At 54.1% G+C, this 12,841-nt stretch overlaps 1 protein-coding gene across 1 annotated transcript in view; it reads right to left on the reverse strand.

The window, feature by feature from the left end:
• Positions 1-1,254: 1,254 nt before the first annotated feature.
• TGM2 (transglutaminase 2) overlaps positions 1,255-12,841 on the reverse strand; it is a 31,999-nt gene continuing 20,412 nt past the window's right edge. The window contains exons 9-13 of the mRNA XM_029917801.1: positions 11,638-11,880; positions 9,610-9,882; positions 4,950-5,110; positions 3,736-3,872; positions 1,255-3,010 (exon numbers count right to left, since the gene is read on the reverse strand). Of these exons, the coding sequence (XP_029773661.1) occupies positions 2,860-3,010; positions 3,736-3,872; positions 4,950-5,110; positions 9,610-9,882; positions 11,638-11,880 (965 nt within the window). The 3' untranslated portion in view covers positions 1,255-2,859. The remainder of the gene's footprint in view (positions 3,011-3,735; positions 3,873-4,949; positions 5,111-9,609; positions 9,883-11,637; positions 11,881-12,841) is intronic.

Here is a 12,841-nt window from a genome sequence, read left to right on the forward strand (position 1 = left end):
TGACAAAATGTTCAAGCTGTCTAGGCCAGAACAAGCTGTAGTTTTCAAGGGACAGAAGGATTCAGTGCCCAGAACGTGTGATGTCATATTTTTGTTCCGATTCCTCCTTTAGGAACTTCCCGTACGTTTCAACACACGTCCCCTGGGGGCAGAGACTGTTTTCTATCGTTTATTCAATCAACAAACATTTATTAGTGGCTGGTCAGTGGGGAATGAGATGGACGGCCAAGTTCCCATACTTTCAGAATCACAGTCTTGAAGCTACCTGTGGTTGTCGAGATCTTGGAGTGCAGCCAGTCCACGTTGAGATGGGCTGTCCGCGTAAAAGAGAAACCGTGTTTCGAAGACTTAGTGTGCAAATAAGAAGGCAAAATGTCTCATTAACACTTTTCAGATTGATTACATGTTGATACAATATTTCAGACATACTAGGTTAAATAAAATGCATTATTGACATACTTTACGTGTTTCTTTCTACTCTTTTTAATGTGGCCACTAGAAAATTTTGCATTACATATATGGCTTGCATTTGTGGCCCACGTGGTATTTCTCTTGGAAATAAGCACTGGTCCTACAGGAGCTGAGTTGAACACATTGGCTTATCAATTCAGCATTTATCGGAGTTCATTTAAGAGATTGATGTCAGGGGCGCCTGGGTGGCTCAGTTGGTTAAGCGTCCGACTTTGGCTCAGGTCCTGATCTCGTGGCTTGTGAGTTCAAGCTCTGCATCGGGCTCTGTACTAACAGCTCAGAGCCTGGAGCCTGCTTCAGATTCTGTGTCTCCCTCTCTCTCTGTCCCTTCCCCTGCTTGTGCTCTTTCTCTCTGTATCAAAAATAAACATTAAAAAAAATTTTTTTTAAGGCCCTGGGAGACTGAGAAGAAATCTAAGAAGGCTTCACAGAAGTGACTTTGGTGTTGAGCATTATAGGATGAGTAGGAGTTTGCCAGATGGCTAAGGAAGAGAAAAGGCACTCCAGGCTCAGGGAATACCCATGTAAAAGCTAAGAGGTTGACAGGTGCACAGGGTCTTTTGAAGGCTTTGGGAAGTTCACTGGGACTCAAACATGATTTGTTGGGGTATGAAGCCAGAGATGGAGCCAAGCTGGGTAGAACCTTGAATGCTTGTTAAGTTTAGACCTGGGGGAGGGGCTGAGGCTGGGGAAAGGTTCCTGGGCAGGAGGTGTCTGGTCCCAGTGCGAGTGAGTTCACTCACCTACCCTTTCAAGAGTGTAAAAGAACCAGACCAGACCTTGTTTGAATTTGCAAAGTAAACTATTTTATTTCAGTGCTCAGTCTTTGTGGCTCAAAAGCACATCTACTGCCTGCTTGGAACCCAAAAGTGTTTATAAAACCAAAGAGGATTAGAGGCACATTTGTAAGAACACATACATGTTGGCTCACTTTGTGATTCTTCCTATGCAAAGCAGAAAGTTCTGTGTGCATCAGCATGACTCTCTCCGAGCCCCCTCTGGGATTCTGGGGGCCCTGGAGGCTGTGATCCTGCCCCCGATCGAGAATTCTCCCCTCATCCCTCTTCCAGCCCAGTCAGGCGGAGAGGATGGGGGATGAAGTCCAAGATAACAACTCATGGGCTCTTGGAGCTTCCTCGGGGCAGGGGCTGGGCTCCTGGGCCCAAGCCCTGCAAAAAGGCGGCCGCTGAGACGCAAGCCTTGTTGGTGAGTGACCAGCACAGGCAGCTAAGGCTTTCGTGAAGTCTAGGCTTTGTAGTGGGCAGGCTCATGGGTAGGATGGGGGCTCCTGGGGCTCTGTTCCCCAAAACCGTGGTCTGAAGGAAGGCACCTGGGCACAGACGGGGGACCCAGACAGGGCAGGGATCAGGGAGGTGGTCATGGTCAGGGTTTCACACTTGGAAACATCTGGGCCCGTGGTCTGGGGCTCTGTGGAGCCACAGAGGAGAGCTTGCTATCATTTGCAAGGCAGGGTCGTGTAAGGCACTGGAATCTGGTACAGGAGCTGGTGCTACCACTCCATGGCCCAGTGAGGGGCCTGAGGCCCAGAGAGGGAAGGCAGCAGCTGGCTGGACTTGGGGCTCCAGCCTAGGATTCTGAGCCCTCCAGTCTCCTCCCCACCTCACTCCACCTGCATCCTTTTTGATCAGGTCTCAAATGGTCCCTTTGATATTCTCAGGTCAGGGCTGGCACTGTGAATGGGAGGCTGGACTCAGAGCCAGAAGTCCTGGGCTCTGTTGCAGCATCTTCATTCGACGCAGCCTTGCAAATATTCCGTTGGATCAGTGTGGGCCCCCTCCCTTCTCCGGGCCCCCACTCGGTGATTTCCTGTGGTGATTTAATGGGTTGGTAGCCGTGTGACCGCCAGCAAGTGCAGGAAGTGCCCAGCACATAGTAGGTGCCTCACAGTGGTGGGGGAGGGAGGACGTTAGGGCCAAGTCAGCGGGAATGTGGGGAGAACTTGGGACCCTTCCTGGGACTCCGCCTGCACCTGCTCCGGGCCTCCCCGGTGGTTTGGTATCTGGTCAGTGGGCACGGTCTCTCTTGCACCTGCTCCCAGGGGCTCTGGAGTGAATCAAGCAATATGATGGGCGGACAGTGGCTTTCTGATGGCATCTGCGCTGATAGGGAGGCGTGGGTGCCTCCCCCGCCCCCACCCCGAGCCCAGCCAGCCAAGGGCGTGGTCCCACTTTGGAGGCACAGAACATTCTTCACAGGTAAAAGGAGGTGGGGAACCACAAGAGTAGCCAGAAGTACATTCCGTCCCAAAGAGCCCCCGCGGATTCTGAGGTCTGGGGGCCCAAGAAGGGGCAAGTTTTGCTCATTAGCCTGGAACAAAAATGGAGGTCAAGCTGGGGGCTCTCGGCTGTCTGAGGCGGGGCCGGGCCCTTAGGCGGGACCGATGATGACGTTCCTGAAGCCCTTCACGGCCTTCAGCTTGTCGCTCTCGAAGTTCACCACCAGCTTGTGGCGGCCCACGTGGAGCGGCAGCAGCTCCACCCTCACCTTGGCATCCTCCCCCGCCTCCACAGGGTCCGGGCTGTGGACAGAAAGAGCGAGAGGGTGAGGAGAGGGGCCCAGGCTGGTGACTGTGGCGGGGTTGGGCCAGGGATGACGTGTCACTGCTGAGAACTTCGCACAGAGCCTCCGTGTGCCTACAGTTTCAGGCCGACAAGAATAAAACAGGCCCCACGCCACTTAGTAAAAGCCTGGGCCTGTGTGTGCACGTGTGTGACCGCGTGTGCAAGGAAGCAGGTGGTGGGCTTGGGGCTGAGAGTGGTGTGCACAGCGGGCCACATGTGTGGGGAAGCACTGAGCTGTACATATGTGATTTGTGTTATTTACTGCATGTAAGTTACACTACAAGAGAAAAGTAGAAACAGTGTCTGTGCTCATGGGTATACACGTGAATCCGTACCCATAAGGATTCACCCACACATGCACACGTGCACACACGCCAGGCAAGGATACCTGTGTTTTCATGGAGGACCCGTGTGTCCAGAGGTGGCGCTTAGTGACAGTGTGTTAACTGTTGAGGTTTGGGAAGACGTGTGCTTGGAGAGCAGCACGTGTGGTGTGGGTGCTCAGAGAGGGTGCAGACAGAAGTGGCACGTGTAGCTAAGGGGGTTGGGAATGGACAGGCAGGTGTGGGGGGATGAGAGGAGGGAGTTAGGAGCCAGGGTTTGGTGCCTGAGGGCGGCCCCTCCCTCCATTAGCACCCACCTGGTGCCCTCAGGCTCCCCAGCTGGAGTGACCCGCACTTACATTTCCATGACCTTCTGCTCCTCCGTCAGGCCGGCCCCTTCCACAGTGAAGGTGCATCCTGACAGGGGTGTGGTGAGCGGGTTCCGCAGGGACACCTCAGCCACCAGCTTGCGGTTCTGTTTGGGCTCGCCCAGGATCTGGAAGAGGGTATAGGGGTGGCACTGAGGGAGAGGGGCCCAGAGCCCCTCCAGCACAGGCAGAGTCCCGGCCGGGCCATCTCTGTATTTGCTGCAATTTGGCTCCATGTTCGCCCAGCTCTGGCATGATCACCCCCTACCTCTGTGCCTCAGTTTCCTCATCTAGAGGTACCTGGATATTGGTACCTGCCCAGGTCTCCTTCACCAACCTGCAGTGAGGCGTCACACCCCTGGGGGATATGTAAAGTGCCTCCCTTGTTCTAGGGTCTGAAATGCAAAGATCACGGGCTTTGGAGCCAGGCCAACCTCTACCCCTTCTCACTGTGTGACCTTGGGAAGTGAATTACCCTCTCTGAGCCAACTTGTTTCTTCATAGGAGAGAAATGCCTTACTATTAGGTTCTTATGGGGATTAACTGAGCTAATCTGGACAAGCTCCTAGCAGTGTCTGACACACAGTGCTCCCTCCCCTGCTCCCTGCTCTTTACTGCTTATTTGTACCTGTTGAACTTGGGATTCTGGGCTGTGGCTCCTCCAAGTGAATCACTATGATGATGGTGATAAGAATCAGTCAGCTACTAAGAGCACTTCTAAAGCACTTTCTGTGATGCACATTTAAGTCCTACAACACGCCTAAGTGCTAGAATGAACACCACCTTGAAGATGAGGAAACTGAGGCACAGAGGGGCAAAGTAACCTGCCCAGGGCCACCCACGCACAAACCCAGGCGGTCAGACTCCAGAGTCTGTGCCCTTAACTCCTGTCTCTCCCTGACTCCCTCCTCCCCAGAACCCCAGGGCCTGGGGATCTCACCTTAGGAGTTTAGCTTTCAAGGGTCTGTGATTCTGAGATCCCTAAACCCCAGCCCCCTACCACTCTGGGATTCTAGGATTCGTTTCTAGAAGTTTGAGTCTCAAATTCTTTTGGTTTCGCAATGGTTTCCTTTGATGAAGTTAGGATTTGAAGCGGCCCGGGGCATCAGAGATCTTGAGATGACAGGGATGCAGACGGGCAGCGAGGGAGGCCTGCTCCGGGGCCCCACCTGTCGCCCCCACACCCTGCCCAGCCACGCCCTTACCCGGATCTTGATTTCTGGGTTCTCCAGATAGATGTCCCTCTCCGCCAGCAGGTAGCTGTTGGCAGCCGGCTCGACGAGCAGGCCCCGCACCTTGATGAGGTTTGACTCGGTCAGGCAGTCACAGTACTTCTCATAGAGGATTCGAAGGGGAATGCTCTTCTCTGCAGGGGGAGAGGGGAGAGCACTCTCATGATAGCTGAATCATGGCCCCCACCTCTCTGACAGCATCTCCACAAGGCACGGAGAATGGAAAGAATGTGCCTGAGGCCACACCTAGTGAACAGAGGGGCAGATCCCAGGCCTTCCCCCACCTGTCCTGGCTCCTGAGTCCCAGGGAGGAGCTGGGGAGGGAGGGCAGGCAGAACACCCGCTAGGGAAAGTGGTGGAGCTCCAACAGGCCTGGGTTCGAATCTTGCCTCTGCCCTTTGCTAACTGGTGATGCTGGGCAAGTCACTTCCCCTCTCGGGACCTCAATTTCCCTCCATGAAGTTGGTGGGATTGTACCCATTTTACAGATGAAGAAACACTTGCGCCGGTAAACGTTCAGATTGGGAGCCTTGGCCCGGCTTGGCCACAGACTGGCTGTGTGAGGCTGGGGAGATGACATCCCCTCTCTGTTCCCTGTCTGTTCCCTGGGACAGCGACACCGGCTGGGAGGAGCTAAGGCCAAAGGTCATTTCAGAGCAAAAGCCACACAGTGATGAAGAGATGACAAAAAAGTCAGCCGGGCCAACGCCTCTGCGGCAGGGAAGTGAAGTGTGGTTTCTAGCCCCAGGTCGCTGACAGCACTGAGCGGCAAGGGTGCTAGGGGCCAGCTTAGAGGCAGGAAAGAACGGTCCAGAGAGCACAGGACTGAGAGTCTGCAAGCTTGTCCACTGAACACTGTCCGTTCAGTCACAGAGAACCGAGGGCAAATCCCTTCCAGGCCCCTGGGCTCCCGTCAGAGCGCGGAGCTGGAGGGCCGGGCTTGGGGCTCGGGGAGCCCAGCCCACCTCTCCTCGCTGGCCATGCCGGGACACACGGTGGTCTCTTTTCCCGCCATCTGTCCCCACCCTCCCCCACGAGGCTCCAGCCATTCACAGGACTTTGGATTCCTCCAAGGACAGCCTCGTTGCCCGTGCATTGTTTTTCTCTCCGTCCACTTGCCTTATACTTGTCAGCCTTTCTTGCTTGGGGACGCTTTACGTTATGTGTGGCAAACCGGTGTCATTTACTATAAATAGAAGGTAACTGGCATAAATAAGTACAAGCCAAGTCATGCTCGTGCAGTTCCAGCTAGATATTCTCGACTCCTGAGGGCTCTGGCTGAGGCCTGAGATGGGCCAGGGTTAGGGGTGCGGGCCTGGGAGCATCGTTGAGACGTTCCCCGAGGGGCGTCCATAGGACTATGCGGGCCTGACGGACAGCCACCTTCTCCCTGCCAGTGAGGGTCTAGGCTCCGGCGTGCCCCGCGCCCCAGCCACTCTGTCCCAGGGCGGATCGGCCCCAACTTCTGAGCGAGCACATGACGTGGGGGAAGAAACCCCAACCTTCCGCCAAAAAAGACAGCAAGGAGTGAACATCCCTGGATCAGGGCCTGGTGGGACCGACTGGAAACTCTGGCCAGCGATACAGGAAAGAAGGAAAACACTGCCCTCCAGGAGCTCAGAGGACGTGGTCGCCACTGTTGACTTTTCCAGAAGGCTGAAGCCAGGGTGGGGCCGGGGACCATGGCGGTGGCCTCGGGCCAGATGACAGCCGAGAGAAGAAACCCTGTGTGGTCAGTCTCAGTCATTCCTTAGATGACTTGCCCTGTTCTAGAAGGTGCCTTGGGCATGGTCACAGGGGCCACACTGGGTGCACTCCCAGTGACCCATCTGGAGGGGCGAGGGGAGGAGAGAGAGGGCGGGTGAGGACAGGAAGGGGAAGGGAGAGAAGCAATGCAAGGAGGCAAGGGTGGGGGTGACTGGATTCTGTTCCCTGTCCTAGGCCTGGTTTCCTGTCCATTAATGAGCCCGTGGAAAGTCCCCAGATTTTATCATCAAAGAATAACAAGCAAGGAAGCCACAGTGCGGGGTCTCTGAAGCCTCTATCTCGGGCCGAGCTTGGCACACTGGGGGCCCCAGTCAGGCATCCCAGACTGGGCTCGCGCCCGAGGGCTACGCACTGGACCTCTGCCCTCCTCCACCCTCTCCCCTGCAGGCTGTGCCCCTCACGGAGCGGGGAGGCTCTCCCACCCCGGAAGGACCACTCTGCTGTGAACACATCCCCGGGGTGATGAGAAACACCAGCCGGCTTGACAGAGCTCTGGGAGAATAACTCCCAGGGGCCCGGATGGTAAGTGGGAAGCGAAGGGTGGCTCAGTAGGAAGGAAGTTATTCTGGCATCCCTGGCCCCGGCCCAGGCGGGAGTTCCCCTGGAGCCGTACATTCCAGGAAAGACACGTCCTGCCTTTCAGGTGGCTCTGAGCAAGAGGAGAGCCTGGCAGCTGTATATTCACATGGAGGGCTGGCACGGCCATTCCAACACCAGTCGGCCTTTGCACGAGCGGGGACCCGATGCCTGGGACGGAGAAGACCCAAACCCAGGAGCCCACAACCCATTGACAGAGTGGTGGCGACCTGGACTTGGGTGTCCTGGCCATGTCACAGGGAGGGACCCCTGCCCTTCACACTGGGGACCCGGATACAGACGTGAGAGCCGGGTCTTCTGCGTGGCTCAGGACCCCCGGAGCCCAGCACTGAGGCCATTATCTGGCACAGTAGGTGTTCGGGACAGACCCATAGGCCTCTCTCTGCCTCCCCATGATCAGTTTTACACTTTCCACATATCTCCTGAGCACAGGGTCTCCCTCAGTCCTCACAGTGGCCCATAGGGGTGAGAGGGCGTGTTACTCACCTCCTGAGTGATGAGTGTGAGTTGAGGCTCAGAGAGAACATGTTCACCAAAGTTGTGCCTTTAGAAGGTGGGGGAGGCCAGAGGCAAAGCCAGGTCTGGCTGGCCTCGGAACAGGTGTTTTAAAAGCCATAAGTGTCGGGCCGGCCCTGGTGCCATTGGCTCTGCCCCCAAGGGCTTCCCCTGTTCCTAGGGACCCTAACAGACATTCTGCCCTGGGTGTGAGGCTCCAGCAGTGTCCATGCAGGACCGAGATAGAGAAACCAGAAGGAGGCACTGTCAATACCACAGACTGCAGGCCCGAAGCAGAGACAGGCCTTCTTAGAAGTCCAAGGGCAGAGGAGGATGTAATAAAGAACAGGAAACATGAGCTTGACAGGCAAGAGTAAGGGGAATTCAGAGGGCATGCTGACCCCATAAACAGACTGGCCTTCCAGGCCTCTCCACCAGCTCTGCATGTTGGCTCGGGGCATTGAGCACCTACTGTGCACACAGCCTGTCCCCCTCCAGGCAGCTCCACGCTGCTGGGTCATAACTCCCACGTGCCTAACGGGGACACCCAGGTGACACAGCGAGCAGGACCTTCCTCTCTGAGGCCCCGGGATGAGGGTGGCCTATTCCACCTCACTGCCCCTCAGCAGATGATCGGAGGGCCTCTCTTGCCACCAAGACCCCTCTGCCTCCTCAGACCTGCAGGCTGCAAAGGCACGAAATGGGATCAGTGGGGTGGCTGGGGGGCAGAACCTCAGGCTCTATGCGGCCTCACAGAGTGCCCTTAGTGGCCGCAACCTCTCTCAGGGCCTCAGGCTTAGTTTTAGGAAGATAATCAGGTGCAGTGACAAAGCCAAGCAGGGAGAGAGACCAAGGAGGCATCTGTGCAGGTTTGTGACCTAGAAGTGTGAGCCACAGAAGGTCTGCCAGGGGGGCCACAGGCTGGGTGGTCTAGTGACATGATTTTACCTCAGAACAAGGAAGGCGTTCTGCATCACAGGGAGGCCAGGCCAGGAGCTGGGGCCATGTCAGAAGAGAGGGTCAGGGCTGGGAGGAGACACGTCCCCCCACAGAGGACAGGGCACTCTCCTCTCCCATTGCTCTTAGAGCTACGCTGCCCAATATGGCAGCTTCTGGCCATGCAGGGCTGCTTAGCTTTAAATTAAGTGAAATTAAGACTTGAGTTCCACAGTTGTGCTAGCTTCTGAAGTTTCAAGTGCTCCACGGCCACAGGGAGCGAGCCGCTGGCACACTGGACAGTGCCAACACGGAACAGTTCTGGCGTGGCGGAATGTTCTATGAGCAGCCAGCCTAGAACCACCTCTCTCTGAAGCCAAGAGCCTCCAGAGGGACAGGACAGGCTCTTACAGGGGCCGTGGGGGGAGACCCCCTGCAGCATGGGCAGTGCTGGAGGCAGAGGAAAGGAACTCGCTAGAAGTGGGCAGTGGAGAGTCTGGGAAAGCAGTTCAAGGTCATGTGAAGATGAGATGGCGCAAAACAGCATCGTCACTAATAGTCCAGGTTCAAGTCTTAGTCCCGTCAATTCCTAACTGTGTGGCCTTGGGAAATCTGCTTAACCTCTTGGTGCTCAGTCTTCTCATCTGAAAAATGGGGCAATAAAAGAATCCACCTCCACTGAAGAATTAAATGGGTTGCTAGTGACCAAGCACTTGGGCGGGGCCAGACCGAGAGGAAATGCCATCTATGGGGTAAACCGCACATGCCGAGCTCAGGACACCACCTGAGGCATTGCGGGCTGGTGGTCAGTAACCGCTCCAGGAACACGGGGCCTTACCGGAGAAGGGCTCCAGGGAAAGATCGAGCGGGTCCATGGTGCCGCACTCGGGCCCCAGGATCCCGTTGTAGCTGACGGTGCGGGCACAGAGCAGGAGGCGGCAGGTGTGGTCCTCGGACGTGTTGTTGGTGATGTAGGCGAAGACGTCAAAGTCGCTCCCCATACTCATGCTCTCGCTCACACGGATCCGCATTGCCATGCCTGTCTCCTCCTTATCAGCCAGCTTGTTCAGGTGGTTGGCCCTCTGGAAGGCTTCTCTCTCCTCTGGGGACCCTGTGAGGAGGGGGAAGATTAGGGACCAAGGATAAGGAGGCTGGGAGAGGACAAGATGACTTTTCAGGGTCCTGGTGATGCAGAGCAGCTCCAAAGGAGCCCCTTCTCTACATTTCTGTGCCAGGAGGACGAAAGAATATTTTATTTACTTTCCAACTCCTATACATCCCTCAAGACCCAATACCAAATGTCCCCCGCCACCTCCTCCAGGAAGCCTTCTCTGACCACTCTTTCCCCAGGAGGAATGAATCACAATATCTTCTGGAGTTTCACGGGTATTGCCCATCATGCTTTTTATGTAACCCAGTTGTTTTCTCTTTATGTACTTGCCCTCTTGAGCTGCTCAAAGACTAAGACTGTAATTTACTGATCTTTTGGTCACACTCAAAGCCTAACACAATGCTCGGTGGGTAGTAAACACTGATACAAGGCAAACTTTCTCACCCCTAATGTTTGCACAGGGATTCCTTCTGCCTGAGCGCTCTTTCCCCTCTTTCCTTATATGTGGAGCTCCCTTCTTGGTGCTCCAGTCACTTCCCCACCCCCACCCCCCACCTGTTCCTCTTAGTTTCTTCCCCAGTGTTGCTGGGTGCGTATCTACCTCTCCTATCCCACCATCAGCTCTAGACCTTTCAGAGACCAGGAGCACCTTTTCCTTCTGTTTTACCCCTTCCGGTTAGAACATGGCCATTTATTACCCCCTGCCACTCCCCGCCGCCCCCTGGGAGTCAGATGAAGGCAGGGGCGATGATTTCTTAGTCACCTGTGTGAGTACCGCCTGTGCTTGGCACACAGTAGATGCTTAGAAAAACACCTACTGTGTTGAATTGGATGTGCTCAAAAGCAATTTTAAAAATAAGCTGTGCTCTTTTTTTTTTTTTTGCCTCTACTGACTTAACATTAGATGCAGAAGGCAGTTTCACCTCTTTGTAACTGATGGAAGCTATCTTACTGAGTTTCTCTGGCTCCATTTCTCTCTCCTGACCCATCCATGTTCACGCTTATCTCCCCAGCTGTGTGTGAAATACTGTACAAATAAACACCACGGAGTTCCTGGAATCTCTTTTCTGTGGCTTTCAAGTGTCTCTAGGCCAAATACATTGCAATAAAAAAGAAGGGGGGGGCAGTGGGATTTGCCCGTCTTCAGTTGTGGATGCCACTACAATAAATACTGTTAATAAACAGCACAGACATCATTAATTTTTCTGTTCGGATGCATGCCTCTCCTACATAACTGTCATCCCTTCCATTTTACTTGAGTCAAACCAGCCAGAAAAGCAAGGCTTAAAAAACCAAATAGAATCCTTTTATGGAATAGAGAATTCTTCCCCTAAGTGAACAATCCTCTACCACTGTCTCCCAGAGTGTTTTTTTTTAAAGTGTTTTTTCTAATGTTTATTGATTTTTGAGAGAGAGGGGGTGGGAGGCAAGGGGCAGAGACAGAGGGGAACAGAGGATCCGGGGGGGGCTCTGCGCTGACAGCAGTGAGCTCGATGCGGGGCTCACGCCCGTGAACTGCGAGATCACAATCTGAGCCGAAGTCGATGCCCCGGCAACTGAGCCACCCAGGTGCCCCCAAGTGTGCTTTTTTCTAAGAAAAAAAGTCAAATGGAGAGTAACCTACAGGTCATTATTGTACGCAGGCTGCACAAAGCAAACATACGCACGTGCGTGTGCACATGCACACCCAAGCCCGCTGGCTGTGTGCCAGGCGGTGCAGAAGGCCCTGAGGGGCGGGGCGGGGTGGGTGCCTACCCTCTGGGTGCTTGTAGGTGTGGGTGATGTCCTCCCGGTCATCACGGCCCACACTCTTAGTGCTGATCTTCAGCCCCACCACCAGGGAGCGGTTGATGGACTTGTGCATGGACCCATCGTCCTGCCGGATCCAGTCCACCACATCGGCGTTGACCTCGGCAAACACAAAAGGCGCGTCGTACTTGGGGGTCAGATCCCCCTCCTTGATGGCACGGACCGGAACGGGGCCACAGCAGTATGTCCCTGTTTGCGGGGAGAAGGAGAGACGCGCCTGAGCTGAGTGGGGGGCGGCGGCACCCTCTCAGATCTCCCACGTTTCAACCACGTGTAGCAAAGAATCTCAACACCATCTAGCCCTTTGATTCGGGGACTCCATTTCTGGAGCCACCCTGGCCTCTGGGATTCAAATCTTGGCTGTGTGACCTTGGGAAAGTCACTTCACTTCTCTAAGCCTGTTTTAGGTGAGGATATTGGGTGCATGTTGACCGAATGCAAAGAGAGATGGGTGTTCACCTCTGCGGGTTCACAACTGCTTCCAACCGGCTAGAGGCTGGGAAGTTCTATCCGTCTGATGGAACATAGCACCATTACTTTAAAATTAAAATCACAGAAAACTCTCCAATAGAGAAATGCCAATGACACACGGAGAGGTGGTGGAACCAAGACAAAAGGCCACATGCAGCTGGAGATTTTAGTGCAGGGACCGCAGGCCCCCAAAACACTGCAGAGAGAATTCAGAGGCCCATGAACTTGAATGGGAAAACATGACATCTTTATCTTCATGTTTGGATAACGCTTCCTTTGATTGTGAAAGCAGATAGACCACAGTCTTCGATGCACTTATGACTTGTCACCCATAAGGACCACAGATATTTATGTTTCACTTTAGAGTTGTCATAGATAACTGGAAATACCACTTATATGCATCTCTACCAGCACTTAATGGAACTTACTCTCTCCACCACTAGATTTTGTTAGGTAAGGCATATAGTATTAGATCATAAATTTATTTGTAAAAACTGTTGATAACTATGTTCCGGTAATTGCTTTTCTTTGTTACCCTAGATAATATATTCTATGCATTTAAAAAATACGATGCTGAGAAAGGAGCCATTTGGTTTCACCTAATTTTGCCTTGGTGTTCTGTCTCTCTTTCTCCCTGTCTCTTTGTCTCTGTCTCTCTCTCACACACACATACGAACAA

The sequence above is a fragment of the Suricata suricatta genome, chromosome 12 (genome assembly GCF_006229205.1).
Source record: "Suricata suricatta isolate VVHF042 chromosome 12, meerkat_22Aug2017_6uvM2_HiC, whole genome shotgun sequence".
Taxonomy (NCBI): domain Eukaryota; kingdom Metazoa; phylum Chordata; class Mammalia; order Carnivora; family Herpestidae; genus Suricata; species Suricata suricatta.